This window comes from Hyperolius riggenbachi, chromosome 1, assembly GCF_040937935.1.
Source record: "Hyperolius riggenbachi isolate aHypRig1 chromosome 1, aHypRig1.pri, whole genome shotgun sequence".
Taxonomy (NCBI): Eukaryota; Metazoa; Chordata; class Amphibia; order Anura; family Hyperoliidae; genus Hyperolius; species Hyperolius riggenbachi.
Window position 1 is genome coordinate 561,538,572 of NC_090646.1, and position 23,903 is coordinate 561,562,474.

The window sequence follows — 23,903 nt, forward strand, 5'->3', positions numbered from 1 at the left end:
TGCGGAGTCCCTATAGTCAGATGTGCCCCTATAGATAGCAAGATGTGTCCCCAATCAGCCTCTATCTGACCAGTATAGACGTTCCCTCCCTCCCTGCAGAATGTGAGCGGAGCGTTAAGAAGACATGCCAGCGATGATCGCTTCTCTCCCCTGCAGCTCGGCCAGAGTCATCTCCTAGGTAACAGCGGCGTCTACTTACTATGACGTGCTACTGCCAGGGTGGGAGGAAAGGAAAGAGCACTTTGGCGACTAGTAAGCCACCTTTCATGGATGGGCCTGCCTGAATGCACAAGCCTATCATGCCTATGGGTAAATCTGGCCCTGAATACCATACAAATACAGGTAAAAAAATCAGTGCACAGCTCGGTACCGCAGGCACCTCTTGCCAACCTGTTGCAGCTTCTGCATGTATCCGGTCACTGGATCTTCATACTTTACCTTCTTTCTGGTTGGACCGGTCCTCTTCACTTCATCTTCAGTGTAAACGCCACGCAGCCTATCACCTTGTGGCTTCCTATGTCTGTCACAAGAGCCACTGGGGGATTGACTGCATTGTGCGGTTACTCTAAAGAGGGAGTGAAGAGGACCTGTCCCATCACAAGCAAGGTAAAGTACAAAGCTCCACTGCCACGCTATCTGGGGGGTTGAGGAGACAGAGGTTGCACACACATGGGTGGAGAGATGGGGACAGTCAGGCAAGGCACCATTTTGTTTAATTATCCTACACACCCAGGTGTGTGTGTATGGGGGGAGGGGGTCTCGCGCTGCCGAATTTTGCCGTCGGGCTGGCATATTAAAGTTACGCCCCTAACGCTATTGATAATCTATTACCAAAAAGTCATTTAATGAGGCATAGGGTACCAGGAAAGTATGCCTCACTGCTAATGTAAAAATGCACGTTACGCTGTAAAGCAAGTGTATCCTCTGCATTTTCCTGATAGTCTGTCACATTGCACCGCTTGTACTCAGTGTGAAAGCCCCATAGGACTATCATTGCATTTGCATTTCTCCGTTGCGACACGATGCAACAGCCATAGTGTGAAAGGGCCCTTACTGCAGCTCTTCAAGGTTAAAAACACACATTTGTCACTGTGTAAACTGTGGCTACGGGGTCTATTTGCATTCTCTATTCCAGTGAAAGGATTTCGAAAAACCGCCAAACCTCCTCCTACATGTCAGTGCTTGACAATTTATGTATGGCTTCATTTCTCTATTACCCATTATGGATTAAACAAACCTTCAGACATCATTCTTACTGCTAGAAATATGCAGCAGATAAGGGCTGATCCCTTTAGTGTCTGCCATAAAAGAATCACTTTGCAACGTGTTTGTATTCTCGGTTATAAAAGTGTCACTTCCTTCCCCGTACAGAGGCCACCCACGAATCCAATAACTTATTTTTATGTGTGTTAGGCCACAAATGAAGAGAGCCTGAGATTAAATTATCTGCCGAGCATTCCAGTACCTAGGATTGGTTACACGTGCGTTCAGAGATGTGCTATTGAAATGCCATATGTGTGCTGCGTGTTGTAGCAGGGCAGCTGCACTCCCGCACTGGGTTACATCTGCTCAGTATGGGCTGCTGTGAGGGCTGCATGAATGCAATGTATTATTCATGTCATACAATCCTCCTCACTGGCACTAGCGTTGACAGTCTTTAGGAAAACACAATTAGAAGTGAAAGCATAACAGAGCACCATCTCATCACACAGAAATTCTCCATTCAGGCCCAGGAAGAGGATTGCTTTCAGGAAGGACTGTGGTAGGTTTCCTTAGTACCCGGATTTTGTGGCTACGCTGATTTTGGAATGAAAAAAAAAGAATTCAAGGGAAAAAAAATCATTTGAAATATGTACTCTGAAAATAATTGGGATTTTTTTTAATGTTTTTAACTCCTGCATACATTTTAATTCAATTGTTTTTCTGCAGTAAATGTATAGGCAATAAAAGCATTTTTGACCACATAACAGTTTGCTAGTCATTTAGATGGCTCTATAAATATGAAACCCTGAAGTGAATCTATGGAAAAGTTGGGCATACATTGAGGAGGCAGAGAAAGCTGGCGTTGTTTGCCAGACAATGGTATGCACAAGGTCGCCCCAGAGCATGATGGGATTTGGCAAGCAAATCTCCTCAATGATTGACAGCATTATGTGTGTTGCCAGCCGGGCTGCACTCTAGTAATAGTAAAATATTATTTGGAAGTAATACAGAAAGAACAAAGAGGATGTTTGCTTCCATTCTTTACTTTTTATGTGATGTTAGTTTTATACCACACACAATGAGGCAAAATAGAGCTGCCACACTACATTGTGTGTGAGCATTCAACACCATTGAGTAGTGTGTACTGCAACACAAGCTCTCCATCATCACTCTCTTCCATACATCCTCTTATTTCCGGATACCACCCAAACTGCAACCTCCTCTCTGCGAACAACTTTCCCCTGTCTGCCACTAGATTCCTCTCCTCCTCACATTCGCATATACAGGAATTGGCACAAGCTTCCTCTCTTCTCTGGGACTGATTTCCAAAACACATTTGCCAATCTACAACCATTGAAATTTAGGCTTTAGGCACATCGTTAAAACTCACCTTTTCAGGAAAGCAAACCATAAGACCTGGTTCACACCAGCCAGATGATGAAGGGATAAGGGGAAACTGCTGTTTAGTTCAGACAAGTATTATCTGACCTTGGCACTGAATGCCAGCAGTGCAAAACCAGCAATGCAAAAATGGTTTATGTTAAGGCTTCTTGCACACCAAGACGTTGTGTTAGGTGGCACGTTAAGGTCGCATAACGTGCACCTAACACAACGTATGGTGCTGCAAAAGCCGACGGTAGAGTGAGCCGCGTTAGGCTGCTCGATGCCCATAATATCTCCCAGAGTGGCGCTGATTGGCCAGCGGGACCACGTGATGCGGAGCGAGACACTCCGCATCACGTGGTCCCGCCGGCCAATCAGCGCCCGCCAGTGCAGTGAATATTAAGTAGCCATGTGCGCGGCTACTGTAGCTGGCTCTCCCCGCCTCCTCCGCCCCCCACTGCGCATGTGCAAACAGTCTAACGCGGCTATAGCCGCTCCAACGCCGTAGCATGCTGCACTTTGCACAGAACGTGCAGCGTTACATGTAACGCAACGTGGGCTGTGTGAACAGCCCACTTGTGTTACATTGCTGTGCGTTGGGGGAGCGTTACAGGCGCACTAACGTGCGCCTGTAACGTCTTGGTGTGCAAGCAGCCTTAATGAAAAAGATATATTCCACACAATATGCACTTTAAAAAATGAACCCAAACCAAGGCTGATCCTATGTCTGGCCTACAAATATATACACAAGTCCTGCCCGACCTACATCTCTGACCTGATCCAGCAGATAGATACCTGGCTGCCCACTCCACTCCTCCAACGACCTCCTCCTAACCACCCAGCGCATCTTGCATTCCCATGCACGACTACAGGAATTCACTAGAGCCGCTCCATCCTGTGGAACTCTCTCCCACTGGCCATCAGTATTTCCCCAATTCCCCCTCCTTCAGCACTGTCAAACAGATCCTCAAAACCCACCTCTTCAAGAAGGCCTACATTACGCTGTCCATACCCTAACTCTCCCAGCTAAAGACCTCTCAATGTATCCCTCCTCCTATGATGTCACTACTCCCTCTTTGTGTATCCAACCTTATTGTGCATCCTGCTCACAGAAGTACGTGAACTTGAAATGTTTGGACTACTACTCTATTGTATGATCTAGCTTTGTGTATCCTGTATTGTTGTCACCCATTATCATTGTTCAAGACAATCAGCACTGGGTGGTTCATCTACAGATAAGACAACACCCAGTGTCCACAAACTTCAGTGATCAGTCACCAAATAACTAGCAAAATTAAGGCTTATCAACCCATAAATGACTCTGTATTCAATCCTTACAATCTCCAACTGTAACACATCTGATATCCAGCCAAGACTTCACACAATATGGTGGATGTCCTCCACAATATTGCTCAAGGTGACAGATGTCAGAATTGGAAAAGATAGGACAAACAGGAGCCAGTTCTAAGTGTAAACCATTTAATACTGGAAAACTTCACATATAACGGTAAAAACCATGAGGGGCCCTATAAAAATAGGGATCCACATAAGTAAGATGTGCTCAGCAATAAACCCAATGGGGCAAAAAGGTTTGTGCCGTCTGTCTCCATCCCAACTAGTTTCGCATATTGGCATCTTCAGGGGATCATCCTCTGGAACACTCTCCCACTTGCCATTAGTCTTCCCCCCTCCTTCACCACCTTCAAACAGGCCCTCAAAATCTACCTTTTCAAGAAGGCCTACACTACGTTGCCCATGCTCTAACTCATCCAGCTGAAAACCTCTCAATGCAGCTGTGCCACCACCAACTACCTTTAGAGTGTACGTTTTTGGCAGGACTCCTTGTGTATAAAACCTGATCATGCAACCTGATCATAGAACAACGTGAATTGAATTGCTTGGACTGCTTACCCCAGTGTATAATGTGTGTCTTACTGCTTATTACCTGTGTTGTGTTGCCTATCAACCCTATTATTATTGTCTGTAACCTTATTTACTGTCCAGCACTGCGTAATATGTTGGCACTAAATAAATCTAATAAATATTATAAATGCAATGTTTTATTGGGGGAAAAAGGGCCTTATTTTGACACACTACACTGTGATTATGCTTGTACTCCACATTTCTGCATGTACTTGCTCTGTAGTGGTAATAGCAAAGTTTCATGTATGACAGTTCTACTTTAAGTGAAGTAACATGTTCTAGAGTATGGATAAATGTGGTGATAATTCCTAGTTATATATGTTCTTTATTATAGGAGCTCATGATAGTTTTCCAGCTTCTGCACTGGAACGGAAGTCTTAAAGCTCTCAGAGACACAAAATGCTCCCGTCAGGTAAGAAATGACAACGCATTACTCTGTGCATACGTGTAATCTATAAAAACGTACCCACAATGCATCTGCTTATTATTCTGAACGCCAGAGGCATTACTGAGAAACATCTGTAAGTTGTACTGTACTGTTGGAGCTGTCTTGGACACCAGTTCCCTTTCCTCTCTTATTATGTTTTTTGACACCTCATTTATAATCTTGTACTAATTAAAACAATGGCCAAGTTTAAAATTTGACAACTTTCTCTTTTTCATGTTTCCTTTTTTAAATTAAGAAAAACATGCAAACGCATACAAGGGGTTAATTCAGGAAAGAATGGTAAAAGCGGTTTTCCACTGCAATGATCACAATTTGCTGCAGTGTGTGAAAATGCCATTTCCTGTGCAACATGGCCACCATGCACAGGCACAAAATACAGCCTGAGGTTGCACAGTGGGCGCTCATACACAGATTGTTTTGTGCATGGATGACTCAGAGGTGTTGCATAGGCATGAGCCCACTGGCACCTGTGTATTGTGGCTGTGCTCCTACACAGAGGGGAGTGCGATGAAGAGGGTCCCGACCGGCAGTAGAGGGTCACGGAGGATTGGGGAAGCCTTTTGTCTACCTTTTAAAGCAGAATTGACAGCCACAAAATCAAATTCTATTTACCTACTGCTCTGTGTTTATTATTCAGCCTGACCCTGCATTGCAAGCATTCCAATCTAATCATAAATGCTTCTGCTCTAATCAATCTTATCTCAGTCAGCCTGGCTCTATTTGGTACATTGCCAAGGAGAGGTAAGCTTGTCATCACCCCTCCCATATTCCTGCTCCTCACTGATTGACTGAGGGCAGTTCAGCGTGAAGCTGCTGCTGAAATCTTATCTATGCTGTGCTTACATATTTACAAAGCAAGCTAGATATAACAGTGAAGTTTCTGGGAGAAAAAAAGTGTAATTACATCAGAATTGGCTTCAGTCAGAAGAAGTAAGAATGGAAAATGCCTTCAACAGGTTTCTCTTTAGTTTTATATAAAATTCACTGAAATCAAAACCTGGACAGCACAATACATATATTATGTAAGTAGAACAAGTATTAATTGTTTTTCCCTGGAGTCCCTGTTGCTTTAAAGAGACTCCGAGCACCTCTCATGGGCATGCCTTTAAGACTCTGACCAGTACTGCAAAGTACTTAAAGATGCATACCTTTCTGTAGCTTGTGCTCTCCTCTTTCATTTGATGCCAGAATCTACACCAAATAGTTTTCGTTCAATTTCAATTTAAAAATCACGGCTGCCATCTTGGCTGTTATAACTTCCGGGTCACCTCTGTCTTCTCTGTTAGAGACGTGCATCCCTGAATGAAACAGCAAGAGGAAGTGACACGCATGGCCATTGCAAGAGACTCCTCCAGAGAGGTCATAGCACGACTTTGTTGGAAGTCGTCTGGCTTAAAGGCATGCCCATGAGAGGTGCTCGGGGTCCCTTTAAGTATCTGTTTTTTTAATTGGGACGCCCTATTTCAAACTTCTTATAAAGCATAAGGACAGGGAATTCATCCATCATTACATTTTTTTCTGTAATCTATTTCCATTTGGCTCCAAATTCCAGAAAGTGAATTGCCATAAGAAAATTGTGCTTTTCAAACCTATGTTTACCACTTTAATTTACCTGGAGTTATAGGATGGTACTGTAGTATTTGCTTGTCAGAAGGTTTGTGGTGTATTTTAAGGCATAGTTCTGTTGTATTCTACCATTTAACAAAGCTATAATTAAGAATCCTCACAAGGGACTAGTATAGGAAATCAGTTCTCAAAACACATGCTACATTTAACAACACAAATCATGAAAAAAAATTACTGGCAGTAAATAAACCTAAACATTTGGCTCAGATCTTACTGAAGCAGATAATGGAAAAAAGTCATCATCTCTTTTTGCTGGAAACTATGGATGTACAAACAGAGCAAAGCATTTTCTTTATGCCTTGTCAAGACATTCAGTTTAAGCTATTTGATGTTCAGTTTCAAACGCCAGGATGGTTTACTTTCCAAACAGCATGCCGTTTTATATAGTATCATGATTTCAGCCCTATTAATTATTTCATTCTCTCCAGCAAGAAAGCATAAGCCCGTTGTGTAGTAAAATGTCTCTGCAAAGGAAAATAGTGTTTTACTTTTTTTTCTACATTTACAAGGTTTCCTAAATGTCTTTTCCAAATTATGTCATTTTCAATCAATTTAAATATGCCTGCACTGTCATACTGTACTCACATGGTGAGTGGTACAAGGGCCAATAAGCGTTCCAGGCAGGGGCGTAGCGCTAGCCATAGCAGCTACATATGGCCCTGGAGCATAGGGGGCCCAAGTGGTAATTGATGCATTAACTATTTTCCTGTGTTTCTCCACCCTCTGACTGCTGTTTGCAGTATACATTGCATAGGAATGTGCATTGCCTGATCAATTCATCCCATATAGTATGGGCAAATGGCATTGCTTAACCACTTGAGGACCCACCCTTTACCCCCCCCCCTTAAGGACCAGCATTGAATTATGTGATCTGTGCTGGGTGGGCTCTACAGCCCCCAGCACAGATCAGGGTGCAGGCAGAGAGATCAGATCACCCCCCTTTTTTCCCCACTAGGGGGATGATGTGCTGGGGGGGTCCGATCTCTCCTGCCTGCGTGTGGCTGGCGGGGGGGGCACCTCAAAGCCCCCCTCCGTGGCGACATTCACCCCCTTCCCTCTCCTACCTGCTCCCCTCCCCCCCCCCCCCCCGGAGATCGGGGCTGCACAGGACGCTATCCGTCCTGTGCAGCCAGTGACAGGCTGTCCCCTGTCACATGGCGGCGATCCCCGGCCGCTGATTGGCCGGGGATCGCCGATCTGCCTTACGGCGCTGCTGCGCAGCAGCGCCGTACAATGTAAACAAAGCGGATTATTTCCGCTTGTGTTTACATTTAGCCTGCGAGCCGCCATCGGCGGCCCGCAGGCTATTCACGGAGCCACCCGCCGTGATTTGACAGGAAGCAGCCGCTCGCGCGAGCGGCTGCTTCCTGATTAATCAGCCTGCAGCTGGCGACGCAATGCTGCGTCGCTGGTCCTGCAGCTGCCACTTTGCCGACGCACGGTATAAGCGTGCGGTCGGCAAGTGGTTAAAGAGAACCTGTAACAAAAAAAAGTCCCCTGGGGGGTACTCACTTCGGTAGGGGGAAGCCTCAGGGTTCCAATGTGGCTTCCCCCTCCGCTGTAGCTGCAGGCAATCCTGAAGTGTCCCGCAATCCGGACTCGACAAGCTTGACATGGCTAATATATTTACCTTTCCTGGCTCCAGCGGGGTGCTGTTAAGGCACTCAGCACGGAGAAAGGCGGAAATAGGCGATCTCTGTCGAGTCCGCTCTACTACGCAGGTGCAGGAGACTTGCACCTGCTGCCTGCGCAGTAGAGCGGCCCGACAGCGATCGACTATTTCCGCCTATCTCCGAGTGGAGAGACGATACTGCGCCTGCGCTGGAGCCGGGAAAGTAAATATTTACATCCCGCCATTCTGGGAGCTTTTTCGCCACCACCGTGGGATACAGGAGGACGGGGGAAGTCTCGATAGAATCCGGAGGCTTCCCCCACCCGTGATGAGTACCCCCCAGGGGAACTTTTTCTTATTACAGGTTTTCTTTAAGATTGCCTAGGTGTGATGGCCCCATCTAAATTCTGCTTTGGGCCCCATAGTGTTTAACTACGCCTCTGATTCCAGGAGTGAAAATAAAATAGGAAACCTACTGAGATTGCGTAGTTGAAACTCAAGGGTCTGTTTGCGCAGACTCTGGTGCCGAGTGGTCCATGCTTACTCCTGGCAGTGGAGGAGTATAGAGCTGTGTGGTACCATCCAGCATAAGTGAATGGGCCAACTGACACGTCCACAACAACATGTGGAAACTGCTAAATCCTGAAAATGGCTAAATCCTGGACTGTGGGAGAATGAAAAATTAAAATGGCATTACAGATTAAAGACATCTGGGACATGCATACACTCCATCAATCACTTTCCCGACTCTTTCTACAACTGCCACAACATACAAAGCATGCCAAGTGACTCCGTGAAAAATGTAGGTATTGTAACTAGCCGTTTAGGTGAACTAGGCAAAGTGCTTAATTGGACTGATGGAGCAGCATAGAATAGGTACAAATCTTACTAATATTATACAATAAGTTTGGATGTTTGTTACTCAATCACGCAACAATGGCTGAACAGATTTGAATGAAATTTGGCACACACATATAGTACATTACCTGGAATAACATATAGGATACTTATTATCCCCATAACCAAAAATTGGACGGAGACAAATACAAATTTTACTGGGAAAATGTAAACTGCAGCCATTCTTACATTGTTAATGGCAGGGTTCTCAAACTTTGCACAGTTGGTCACTGGGTGACTGGAATTAATATTCAGAAAAGTAGGTGGAGCCTACAAAAGCCAATTAAAATTCACCTATAGACTTTCAAGTGGAATATTTAATTGCTGCCATTCTTGCACTGTTAATGGCACAAGCCTCAAACCTGGTACAGTTGGTCATTGGGTGACTGGGGTTCAAATTCATAAAAGGGAGTTAAGCCACAAACGGACAATCAGATCAAATACATACCCGGGCAATGCCGGGTCATTAGCTATTATATCATAAAAATAAGGAATAAACACAATTGGTATACTGCAGTGCCGGACTTTCTTTTCTAACTGACTGCTTAAAAATATGAGGTGCAAGTGGCCTGATGGAGTAAAGTTCAATAAAATTGCCATGCGCAGGCAGCGCATTGCAATTTTGCCATTACTACTACCAGGGGGAGTACCACCCATTAAGCCTTAGTGCCATGCGTGCTACTGGGTTAACACGTTTGTTGGTATGGTGACACTGACACATGGGGCTTGGGTCACAAAGCCGTGATAACTGTTAACGTGCGAACGCAAATTTTTGTGCGCGATGACAGTTTTCACGCTAAAACTCGCGCAAAACACTTTTCACAGTGTGATAACAGTTATCAAGCTTTTGTGAATCGAGCCCATGGTGTTATAAGGGTTAACAGACGGTGCTCCACAATCGGCAATAACCGTAAAATTGCTGTAGGCTGCCTGTGCATGGCAACTTACCTACTTTAGGGCCTGATTCACAAAGCGGTGCAAACTTTTTCGCGGACTTTTGCGTGCGCAATTTGCCGCGATTCGCGCGATTGCGGACTTTTGCGCGCGCAATTTGCCGTGATTCGCGCAAATCGCGGCAAATTGCACGCGCAAAAGTCCGCAAAAAAGTTTGCACCGCTTTGTGAATCAGGCCCAATGTGTGCAAATATAATACTTATAGCGAGTTTAGGTATTAATCTATTTGAAGCCCATGGCAGAGAACTCAGGGAGGTCATCTGACAGTTAGATAGCCCAACTAGCCTGTTGGGTTTAAGCCAGCTTTTAGGGTGCTTCTCTTGTCTGGACATTGCCAGGGTACCACGCTCTGCCTTACTGTCACAAGTATTGGTAAAATTGCCATGTGCTCTCTGCATATGTCTACTTTACCGGTGTTATGTAAATAAACACATTTGTCTCATGTCCTAAAATCCCAACCACATCCCATTCCTGGCAAAATGGACAATCCACTTGAAAAAGGAGGGTGCAGAGTCTGCACAATGCATAACTGGAAACAAACAGAATAAGTAAATATTTAACAGTCCGCGTCATGTTCAGTACAACCTCATCCATTGTTTATTTAGGAGAGCCCACAACATGCATGGCCTTCTTTAAAATTTGCTGGGAGGAAACGGTGGACTTACCTCCATAAAGCAGACACGAAAGACTGTCTGAATAGTAGTCACATTTATTAATTAGTACCCCAAAACAGTGCAACGCGTTTCGCAGGCCCAGCCCGCTTCATCAGGCAATAAACATGGGGACAAGACAGAATTTCAGCAATAGCAGGTGTAGCGCTGAGGCCGTGAATTGCTGAGGCGCTACACCTGTTATTGCTGAAATTCTGTCTTGTCCCCATGTTTATTGCCTGATGAAGCGGGCTGGGCCTGCGAAACGCGTTGCACTGTTTTGGGGTACTAATTAATAAATGTGACTACTATTCAGACAGTCTTTCGTGTCTGCTTTATGGAGGTAAGTCCACGGCTTCCTCCCAGCAAATTTTAAAGTTTTTATCCACTTTTATCCTGCTGGCGCCTCTGTTCTCCTACTGCTATACTGTGTCCACCCCTGGTGGAGGGGTGATCTACCCCCTTTCGCATCTACAGAGAGCGACTTCTTATCCCTGAGTGAGGACAGGTCTAATCTCCTCACCTGCCTATACAGTGGTTGCCTGTGTGGTAACCCATGTTTGTGAGTATAATTTTCTCACGATAACCTTTATTTCATTTATGCCTAACATACTACACTATATTGGGCTTTCGGTTTCTCTACACTTTATGGCCTTCTTGCTCAGGTCCTAGGCAAATAGCAATATCTATTGGTTCACAATTCCTTCAAAATGTTTTTGACCAGTGGCGTAGCAATAGGGGCTGCAGAGGATGCAACTACACCAGGGCCCTTGCGCCAGAGGGGCCCCAATCACAGTATTAGCTCTCTATTGGTCCTGTGCTGGTAATAATCACTTCTGTGGATGCCTTGAATAGTAGTAATCATAAACTGTTCCCCCCATCCCCTTCTTGCACCTCTGACACTGTGGTTATTATTGGCAGGTTTTGGTGCACCATATTAATTATGTATACAGTGCTTGGGGGGACTCAATGTAAAACTTGCACTGGGTCCCATAGCTCCTTAGCTACGCCACTGTTTATAACCATGAAGATCATTTCTTTATTGAGATGTTATGCTGAAATCACACGGTTCGTTCCCGCATCGAATGCGCCACTCGATTCCCGACAAATCGATTATTCCCGAACATTTCCGAGCGCATTTCGATGATTTTTAGGTCAATTGCCATGTAAAGTATGGCAAATCGACCTAACGATCCATCGAAACGCGAATCGGACATGTTGGAAATAAACGAATCGACGGGAATCGAGCGGCGTATAGACGGGAATCGAGTGCGGGAACGAACCGTGTGTATCCAGCATTAGACATTCCCAAAGAACGGGATCAATCTATTATCACAGTAGATGAGAAGCTGGTGCATCCTTCTTTCAAGGAGAGCTATTCAGTGCCTAAGAACATTGTAATGTTACTTTTAGACACATCACTACATGCTTGCAGCTCTGCTGAGAGTCTTCTCTGAGGGACCGTGTGCAGAAGAATGAGCATGAAATTAGAGGCTTTAGTACTGTTCCTAAAAGTCGGGTTTGATGCATATGAGGAATGATTATATTATCAACTGAGGATTATGGTTATATTTAATTGGATTTATTTGGACCCGAGAAGAAAGCTAAGGAAAACTGGAAAGTGATTAAACAACATATGGCACTGATTATATTTGTTAAAGATCTTCTTTGTAGTTTAAATATGATACACTGAATTGGCTTTTATGAGCACATTATTGCTGAGATAGCAGAATGACAAAAACAAGTTCTAATGAATTAATATCTCTGACAACAAACTGTAATTTCCTGAAAAATTTACACATTTCTGGAAGCCAATTTCTGAGAGTTATGCAATGCTTTTGATAACAGATAGGCCTCGATTCATAAAGCATTCCCGCATTCGGAAATGCAGAAAACCGCTCACTTTACCGACCACACAGCAAAATATGTATTCATAAAGGCTTTTTCCGCATGAAAAGCCGACATTCGCGAGCAGAGTGATCAATCACCGCCTTGCGCGGTGATTATCATAGCAAAAGTAACAAATGTCAATTCATAAAGATTAGAGGTAGCGGTATGCGGACGGGTATTACCGCTACCTCTGATGTGGCGAGAAGCGTGCGGAATACAGTGCAGTGAATGGGACAGACCTCCCAAGCAGCTGCAGAGAGAACACCGCACGGAGGGACTCCGCCTGCTTCTCCTGTTTCCGCATGTCTCCCGACAGCCTAACGCCTGCCTACAGCGGAATATCTCCGCACGCCTGTCACAAGTAGCAACATTTTTATGAATTACCACCCTGAAGGCGGAAATACCGACAGCGGTGTTTCACCGCTCGACTTTCCCCGCTCGACAGCACTTTTATGAATCGAGGCCATAGTTATGAGGTCATGATTAATCAAATGTTGTTTGATTTTTAGAAGGGTTTATTTTCACTCAGTCGACTAGTGAATTGGAGGGGTAGGCAGGGAATGTAATCCTCACTAACCTTTAGGCTCCTTTCACACTTATGCCATTGCATTACGGTTGCGTGTGGTGCAATGCATTCGCTTTTGTCAGGGCAATGCAAGAGATACTCTTGTGATATAGGACAGCAAACTACCAGTGAAGCTTACTTTCCCTGTAATGTAAGCGTCACTGTACGTTTGTGCCGCAATGTTAAGGTGCAGTGCCACTTTTTTAACCACTGCGGTGCGATTGCAGAACCATCATATTACAACAGAGAAAGCAATAAGTGTGAAAGGACCCTTAAGGTGCGTACACACGCACTACGGAAGCCAACGACGGGTCCGTCAGACCCTCCCGCTGGGTGTACTTTCATCCACTCAGTGGATCACTCAAGAACAGCCTTATCAGTCCGCTGACAGTGCGTACACACGCACTACTGTCGGCTGAAAGTCCGCCCAGCGGGAGGGTCTGACGGACCCGTCGTTGGCTTCCGTAGTGCGTGTGTATGCACCTTTAGATTCCTTACACACTGTGATGAATCTGTTGTGCTGCGATCATTTTTATATCACACCGCGCCCTTGCGGTGCGCCCTTGCAGTGAGGCAAACAGTATGCCTCATTAAATGCGCACATCATACTGTTTGTACATTGCATGCAGTGCATTACTGCATCATTACCCGCCACACCGCACCACGACCAATATGCTCCATAGGACGATCATTGTTTTTTTGTCTGGATGCAATGATTTTGTGCCACACCTCGGCTGAATTGTGAAATGACCCTCTCTCCACTGTGCATCCTCTGTACCAGTGTATGGAAACCTACAACTAATACAACCCCTTGCACTGGATCCGGTTGGCATAATAATGACAGGTTAAAATGAAGAGGCGTGAGTTACATTTATTTTACACAAACATGCCTCTGGTACATGTGTGTTCCTTGAAATAAAGGCACACCTGCCACTCAATAGTTAGTGCTCCTTCTATTCCTCCTCCTCCTCTGTGACTAATGGTCTTTTTATTAAAGTTATGGTGGTATTCTCTCCAATACAGTTCCTTCTCCCCAAGCCCCACTCCTGGAAATAGTACCTGTCCACCCCACAATTTACCAACACCCCTGTGATTATTCCAGCCAGTGGTGGCTGGATGGTGTAAAGTGGTGACTGGATGGTGTAATGGTTAAGGGCTCTGCCTCTGACACCGGAGACCAGGGTTCGAATCTCGGCTCTGCCTGTTCAGTAAGCCAGCACCTATTCAGTAGGAGACCGTCGGCAAGTCTCCCTAACATTGCTACTGCCTATAGAGTGCGTCCTAGTGGCTGCAGCTCTGGCGCTTTGAGTCCGCCAGGAGAAAAACGCGATATAAATGTTATTTGTCTTGTCTTGTCTTATTCATCTTCTGCTGTTCCTCATAATTAGTTCTCTACCTCTTCCCCTTTTGTTATGAGGTCTGTGGTGGGTGGCACAGGGATTATGCTTTACTAGCAGATGGTGGCAGACTACATGGTAAATGTCTACAATTCAGAGGGCAGCATGATCTGTCTCTGCTGCCATCCTTGCATTCCAAAAACTGTTAGATATAAAGGGATATATTTGCAAAAGAGCACTAATCAGAAAAGTGTTTGTAAAGCAATGATGCATGCAATACGCTAAAACCACATAAACACCTTAATACAGTTTAGCACACACAATGATAATAATATTGTGCGTATGGTAATTTTTAGGCGTTTGTGAACCCCCACTATTCCTACGGCACGCTTGCAATGCAGTTGCCAGAGGTTCCCCTTAAAGAGAACCAGAGACGACGCACCCTCATGTATTTTACCATTTATATCAATGGGAAGATGACAGTAAACACCCACCCTGCTCTCTGTTTCATTCTTCTCTGCTAAATCTGCCTGTTATCAGCCCTGATAAGAATCCCCGACTGAGCATTCAGTCTAGCTTTGCCCGGGAATGATTATAGCTGAGTCAGTCTTCTGTGATGTCTTTTGAAGCCCATGTCTGCCTCCTCCTGGCTCTGCTTTCCTGCTATTTATCCTCAAAGCAGCAAAGCAGAGCCACAAGGGGGGCAGGCTTGGGCTTAAAAAGACTTCAGAGAAGACAGACTCAGCTATAACATTCCGGGCAAAGCTACACTGAATGCTCAGTCGGGGATTCTTTTCAGGGCTGATAACAGGCAGATTTAGTAGAGAGCAGGGTAGGTGTTTTCTCTAATGTTTCCACTGATATATATATATATATATATATATATATATATATATATACATATATATATATATATATATATATATATATATGGTAAAATACATGAGGGTGCTTTGTCTCTGGTTCCCTTTAAGTATTAGGTAGTCCCCCCCAGTTTAAGTATCCAGAGAGGGGCACAACCAGTATTTAAATAATATAATATAAAATAAAATTAATGGGATTACTTAAAAAAAAATTATAGCCCTGTCAAAGGGTCTCTAGACTGCTCTGGTGATGGATATTTAATAAAGAGTATACACTTTGTCCCGTGATGGCACAACTCTGTACCATTTCCTGAAAAATTTGTTGTGGGCAGTAGTGCAATTTTTTGTTTTAAAATCAAGTTCGGCATAAATACCACCACCGCACGTCACTAATGTTCAGTAACTTTTATTCCATTTTTTAAATGTATAGATGTTTTTAATTTTTTTTAATTATTTGTATTAAAAAAACATTTTTATATATATGTTTAATACAGAGCACAGCCTTAATACATAGTTTTACAAAACCTTACAGAGTTTTGTATAGCAAAGCGCAGCAGTAGCTGAGTTTTTGGTCAGCTCATCCGATCTCACAGCGGGCGATAAACCATTTTTTGGGGACTTACAATTTCTCTTTGGTTTATATCATGAATCAGATTAGGTATATCTGAGGCTTATTGGTCTTTGGACTACAGTTAGATTGTTTTATGAGCTTCATCGTGAACAAAAACATCTTTTAGAGTAATTTGTTTAAGTTTCTGCCCATTCGTCCTTAAAAGACTCCCTGGACACCTACCCAAAATGACCCAGCAGTCTTGGCCAACATTTGTCTAAACTTTGCGGAAATAGAATGAAATGTTTAAAGGCATTATAGCATTCCATCGGTTAAACAACATAAACATTTAACTAATAGGCTGCAATTATCCTTTCTATATTCTTTATGTATATAGGATACTCTTTTGAGCCAATTTTTGTATTTAAAAATTAAGCCTAATGTGTGCACTTTCCATCTATCTACTATTTTCATTAAAAAATCTCACAAATATCAAATTACAATATACCACAATGGGAGACATGAAAGGGCCACATTGTCTTATTTTTCCTGGCCTGTTGTTTTAACATGTTGCCTCAGCATCACATTATTGTATGCCTTATTTTATGTGTGTGCGTACTGCTGGCTCCAGAGCCTTGCAACCATTTTGGAACCAAGAAATAGCCAAACATGCATTCTTCATTAATAAGCGAATCCTCGACATGCCATTTTATTCTCATCCCGGCTTTATAAAATAAACCCTCTGCAGCATATCCTGAGTTTCAATCACTGAATCACCATTGTTTTGAATCCATTTGAAAAAGTGAAATAAATTCCATGTGTGATGCGGAAGAATGGCCCTATACAAACCATGTGTTGGAGACAGCACGGTCTCAATTTTCTCCAGTCAGATCTGTAACTAAAAATATAGTCACTGTTCAGTTTGTTTATTATTCAGACATGAAAGGCTAAATTAAGCATTCAGATGTTTCAGAAGTCTATTAGCCTAACGGTTTTGTAATTTTGCCAGCCTGACCTAAACAGGATTTGGTTATACAGGTTTTTAACCAATAAACGAATTATTCTCGAAGCAGCCAAAAGTCATTAATGGCTAATATTGTTCTCTAAACATAATATACAAATGTGTAATGCATTATTCACCCCAAAGTCAAATACGGTTTATTAATACGATCAGGAAACATTATGGATTTTTAAACAGTCTATATAAGGCGAAAGTAAGTCAATTACACATGGATACTGTTGCACTGAATTGTGTGGATTAACTGCAGATGTTCTGGTGCATTTGCAGGAACAAAGAGATGCGCTGGAATGCAGCGAGGGATGAGCTAGCAAAATTTTAAGGTGGATTGGACCCGATATCACTTAGGGTGCCCATACATGGTACAATTTTTTCATTTTTTTTTTCGATAAGATAATTTCATTTGATTATTTCATTAAATCGAATATAAAGATTTTTCCAACATGTCCGATCGGATTTTTATCGAAAAATAGGATAATCGTTTGTTTTTCTTGATCGAAAAAAAAGGATTCTTTTTGACTTTCATTTGATTCGGTCGTTTTGGTCAAATAAACGGGAAAATCAAACGTTTTTATTGTACTGTGTATGGGCAGCCAATTCTCACCATTAAGCCACATTAGGCCAGAACAAGGTTTTCCATAAAAAAAATTGTAAATAGAGGTAAAAACTTTATCTTTTGATCAATTTTAGCCAGCGGATTTTAAATGCAGTTTATGAAATATATCCTTGCCCATAGGTATTGCGGCTGTACATATATGCCTGGAAAAAGCAGTGAATTTGCCGCCAGAGTGCCCGGGTTGCAGCTGCAACAGGACTTTAGAGATCTCTGGGAGTAAAATGTTAGTACTATCTTTTGATTGATTTTTAGCCCTTAGGGCTCAGACACACTATAAGCACTTTTCTTAGTGCTTTCTGGCCTCAGGAGCTTCCTGAGAACTTTCATTAAAATCACGGTAAAATAGTGATTACCGTGATTTGAACGAAAGACAATGGGAGCGGTTTTTAAAAAGCTCTCTGAACGCTCTGGAGTCCAAAAAGCGCTCAGAAAAGTGCCTACAGTGTGTCTGAGCCCTCATTGATACCAATCAAGAGACGTGATTTATTAGTTATCAGTTTCACTTCGATTTACGATTGTTTACAATTGTTTCTTCTATTACAATGTGTCAGTTTTGGAAAAGGCATTATCGAGAGTCTTGTGGACCGTTTTGTAAGTGAAAATCTCACAAAACTGTAACTATTTCGCTCATTCCTATGTGCAGCTACTTATAACACTATATACTGGCTATAATAACCTTGTAGCTGATATATATGGAACCAAAGTTCTTATTTCATGTATGGATTTGCTTGTTCCACCTCTGACTGACCACTGGGAATCAGAAAACAATTACGATGAAATGGGGCCCTAGGCAAGAGAACAGTTTTTGCCCACCACTGATGATCACATGGGTTTTTTTTTTAGTAAGATTTGGTGATTGCCAGCATCCACCAGGCCCCTAGATTCTTCCCAGGCCCTAGGAAACTGCCTGGGATTGCCTTGTGGATGATCCGTCTCTGCTGGAAAGAGCTTATGAATTGGATAGAAGAGTTATTCATATTATGTACAAAAACATGCGGTAGTTTTATTATTTTTGTTTACTCCTATAGAACCAACATCTTGTGTAGCACTGTACATAGTAGAAAAAAAAATACAAGAATGGGGTGCATAGATACATGAGCATTTTAATGCACTGTACTATCAACATATCCAGTGACACAAGTACAAATACATAGAGTTGATGTGGCTTTTGAAAGCACTGCCAATACTGGTACATGTTCATTTTATAAGGTGCACAGAAACAGAAAACACTAGGAGGGAGGTCCCTGCCCTTGCAAGCTTACAATCTGGATGTTCATGGGGTGAAGACGTAAGGGAATAGACAAAAGGGTTGTACTTTAGGAAAATGGTATTCCCTGATACCACCAAGCTATCGGCTATTGTGGTGTAGGCTACACAAATTGTATGTAAATGATTAATCAGCTTGTAAGCCTCCGAGGAAGGGGCCAAGTATCACAAATCTGTATCAGGCTTTGGATAGAAGTTTTTGAAGTTTATTTACATTTCCATATTTTTTAAGGATTCTTTATAGTGCTGTTATTTATGCAAATAGGTTTATCAACTGCACTCATTTTTATTATCAAGCACTACTCCACTGTGGCAGACCCCTTTTGTGTGCTACTTGATGGGTCCTTTCCAAGGGTTGATCCAAAAGTCTGTAGCCTCAGACTGAAACAGAAAACTCTGGATCATGAAACCCATTTTATTTTTAGACATAAAACAAACCACAAAGTTAAACACTTGAAATTTGGGAGACACACATTACAACACACAGTATCATAGTAACACCACACTAATCAAATCACACTTCTTCCGTGTTGAGCAATGGATGTTTATATGACTCCTTATAATATAACCTAGGCAATTTATGTTTTGGGTGGATTTTCACTCAATATCAGTATAAGTGTTAACTGATTGTTATTAAAAATATTTGCATATTGTTCTATACATAGATTTAAGATGCTACCATTTTAAAGTATAATAATAATAAAGGTTCCCCTCCTGGGATCCACCCTGGCTCCTGATCATGTGACATGCATTGGGAGCCAGAGGAGAGCAACATAGAGCATGTGGCTGTCAAGGTGAACAGAGGATACCAAACATAGTGCTTGAGCAGGCAAATATTACACTGCTCTGCTGCTCTACTCTGCATAAGGAATAGAAGTGGCCCCCATAACTACACCACTTTGGCCTCGATTCATAAAGCATTACCGTATTTGTTAATGCAGAAAACAGCTGACTTTAGCGAGCACTTAGGAAAATGCCAATTCATAAAGGCTGTTACCGCATGAAAAGCTGAAATTCCCAAGCAATGAGGTAAATTACCGACTTGTGCGGTGAATACCTCAACACATGTCTGTAAATGTCAATTCATAAAAACTAGAACATGCAGTAAAGACCAGGAAAATTACCGGCAGCTTTGATGTGGCATAAACAGTGCTGGGAGCTGTGACTCTGAAGCAAAAGCAGCGACAGCTATAACTGGCAGGATCAGGGAGACAATCAAAACAGCCCCTTTCTGCTGATCGGATTATGATAGGACCTGCAGGCTTCTCGGGAGGAACAAACTTTGCTACCCCCTAGGCAGCGAGCAGAGAGAATGGAACAAAACCAGTTTCCTCTGAAACCCTTCGGCTGTTTAACCCATTAGGTTCCTGTTTGAAGATGCTGAAGAACAAGTGGGGAAATCGCATAAGCATGGCATGTGTAAAATCTCTTGGAGTTCATCTAAGCAGTGGCAATTAAATAAAATGTTAAGAAAGACTAATAGACCGATTCAGAGCGAGCAGAGGCAGTCTGTACACTGCCCTCATTTCTGAACTGTTAAGAAAACTTACAAAGCTTGTTCTGCCTAATCCAAGCAAGTGTCACCTATGTACCGCGTGCGGGTTGCACTAATTGCATAACCCTCGCTACTCTAGTGGTGTAAGTCCTGGTAAAATTGCCATGTGCGTGGCAGATTTACCATATGTTAAAGAACCAACCCCCAAACAACCAGAGAAAATACTTAGACATACACAATGGAAAAAAGTAATGAACTATTTATTATTATTATTTAGAGCATGGCAATATGTTTTATGGTGCTGTATTGAGTAAAAATAAACAAGCGTACATAAAAATGCAGACAATGTTGCAAAATATAGAAATGATAGACACTCTAGAAGTCTATAGTATTATCCTTATGATTGTATTCGTCTACAGCTGAAAACGCTTGCTGTGTTATCATTTTGAACCTAACCATAAATAATAAGTTGTATTAAAAAGGCAAATATTATTTTTTTAATTTAAAAATGTATCAAATGGAATTAAATTAAGCAGAAAATTAAATTGCTGGAATTCCTGCTTTTTATGTTTGCCTAAAGAAGGATTTTAATTACACGATTTACTTTCAGAGTAATGGGAGATGGAATTGTATTTGATTTCAACTATCTTGCATCCGTTTCTTCACAGAAGGCTACCAATGTAATATTACAAAATAGGGAAAGGAAGCTTCTTAGGCTGTCTGATCCCTTATCTGACCATCAATGGTTGCTACAAAAATAGAACTGTTTTTCCATTTATTTCTTTTAATAAGAAAAAAAACTCTTAAACCTCAAAATAAAAATTTGATCATTTGTTGGAGCAGCACTTTTCGGGTTAACCAGCAGATTTTTCTGCTCAAAATGTTCTTGTTTTAATGTTTTGTTGTACAGACAACATTGCGCAGTATTTATTATTACTACATTTACTTAGTATTAACACATGGTAGATTGGTACATTTCATTAAATGTTGCTTAGTGAGGTTCACATTCTAATGTCCACAGTCTCCAATTTAGTCTATGGTCAATATAAGGGAAAGCCAGTTAACTTCAAAATAGGGATTCAAGGAATAGAGGCAACAACGCGCCAACAACAGGCCCTTGTGGATAACAGCCTGGCCTTGAATAATTACAAGTAAGAAAGAGAAAAAAAATCTGTATACATTCTATTTAACTATAACCACCTTTGTCTTTATGAAACAGGAGGTCATCGCCTACTACTCCCAGTACTCCCTAGATGAACGGATGAGAAGCCACATGGCACTAGACTGGATCATGAAGGAGGAGGAGACACCAGGAATCATATCTCAGGAGCTTCAACTTGCTCTCCGAGAACTGGAGGAATCCAGGAAGGCCGGCAGAGAGCTGCGATTTTACAAAGAAAAAAAAGAAATTTTGAGCTTAGCTCTGAGTCACATCTACAATGATTGCATTACTTCACCTGCACATGTTGATCATTTGAACTTTACTCTAAATGGCTATCACTAGTAGATCATCTGCTGTATTCTAAGATCAAGAGAAGAATGAATGGAAACACAGGCTATACATTTTGGTTTCTAAGACCACACAGGCTACACATCATGGACGTTTTTTGTTTTTTGTAGACCTTAATTTGAAATCACGTTTTGAACTTACTTTTTAAGTCTATTTGCCTTGAAAACTACACCCTGAACAATAATTTCAATACAAAGTCCTGGATGGAAAATGTACAACTGCACTTGTGTTTTACAACTACTGGTATCTCATACATTTTTTAACTACCATCCATTACAACATTTTCCTGGTGAAAATACATTCACAGCTTTATAGTGAAGTGTTAATTTTCCAATTCCTTCTTTAGCTGGTACACTCTTTCACACTTTTGTCTTCTCTAATATAATTTTATATTTTCCTTTTCTTTTCTTTTATGATATCAGTGGTCCAAATTGCCAGACAATGGGAATGACTCACAAACCTTGGTAAAATTGCTCTGCATGTATGCTGGTCATTTACTGTACGTTACACAAATAGCATAATGCGCAGTATACAACCAGTGCACCAGTTGTGTATATCACGTGAGTCCCGGTAAAACTTGCTAGGGTTTCCTGAATCAACTCCCATCTGCCTATGAAAAGGACCCTGACATACTACATTCATTACTTTGGTAGGACTCTCTTTAGGTACCTACATTAATAGAATATTCTGCCTACATTCACAAATGCTTTAATAGTAGAAATACAGTTATAACATGCACAGTGTTCTTTGATGGCTGAATAAGAAAAATTGTCATTCAGATAAAATTCCTATTGTGTGGTCCTGTGTTGATAATACACATGGAGCTTGGTGGGCAATGATGCCATAGTTCTTGGCTGCTTGGTGGACATTCTGGAGGCAGCTTTTGCTGACAGTAAGGTTTACACAGGGTTTGGATAAACTTTGACATCTAATCCCCATGGCTACAGAGTGTAATTGATGATGTGGTTTTACCTACATCATGATGTCATTATATTACAGTAGATCTGTGATGACATCATGTCTGTACCCATCACCACTAGGGTTAACATAAGTGTGAGAGATCTGCTTATTCCAAGCAAGCTGGTCATGTAAATATGTCTACAGATGCTTATAGAGAACTGTATATTGTAGTATTGTGTGTGCTTTCAGTTGCGTTTTATTACATATGAAATTGCACTTAAATGATATAGAAGATTGCAGAAGCAGGTGATGGTTATTTTAGATAATTTTGTTGCCAAAATGTATTTTTGTCATTCAGTTTTTATGGTCTTTGTTCACCTGCAAACATCAGATATTGACATTCAGTAGTAATGTTGAAGGCTACCACACACATATGAGTACTTTTGCCTGCAGGGATCGTTACCATATCCTTTAGGCCAAGTGCTGTGATTTCTGTCCAGAATGCCTACAGGCTAGCGATGGGTCTGCTGCAGTGAAGGAGGGGTGAAGGGTCAACACATGGTGCAGGACAGAGCAGCTTTTGATGGTCAAGGTGAGGAGAAGACTAATACTCTTGGTGTCGCTTTTGCCAAGTGATTCTAAAGATCATGTATACTGGATCTTTAGGCAGAGTTGGAGGGGGGGGGGGGGCGCTCCTAAACACTCTATTCCTAGCTTAGGCAGGGAACCCACTTGTCTTTCAGTATTCTGCGCGTGTTTTTCTGCATGCATTTTCTGCACCCCAAGTGTGTTTCTATGCAGGAAAACTTGTGTGTGTTTTTTCACAGCAGCTGATGTAATTGATAGAGAAAACTGAAAAAAGTGCAGAGTCATCATGTAGAATGTCAGTTTTTTTCTGCATGTGAAAAACATATTAAGTGAGAAATAGCCCATTGATTAACATGAGTTCTCAGTTTTTCTGCGGAGAAAATGCTCTCGAAAACAGTCAAGTGTGTTCCCTGCCTTAAAGAGACACTGAAGCGGAAAAAAAAAATAATATAATGATTTGTATGTGTAGTACAGCTAACAAATAAAACATTAGGAGCAGAGACATAAGTCTAATATTGTTTCCAGTACAGGAAGAGTTATGAAACTCAAGTTGTTATCTATGCAAAAGAGCCATTGGGCTCCACGACTTTCAAAGTTGTAGAGAGCTTT

General features: G+C 42.1%; 1 protein-coding gene across 1 annotated transcript in view; it reads left to right on the forward strand.

Moving 5' to 3' along the window:
* Positions 1-22,591, forward strand: part of LIX1 (limb and CNS expressed 1) — a 195,453-nt gene extending 172,862 nt beyond the window's left edge. The window contains exons 5-6 of the mRNA XM_068247490.1: positions 4,844-4,921; positions 21,516-22,591. Coding sequence (XP_068103591.1) covers positions 4,844-4,921; positions 21,516-21,800 — 363 coding nt within the window. The 3' untranslated portion in view covers positions 21,801-22,591. The remainder of the gene's footprint in view (positions 1-4,843; positions 4,922-21,515) is intronic.
* The last annotated feature ends 1,312 nt before the right edge of the window (positions 22,592-23,903 follow it).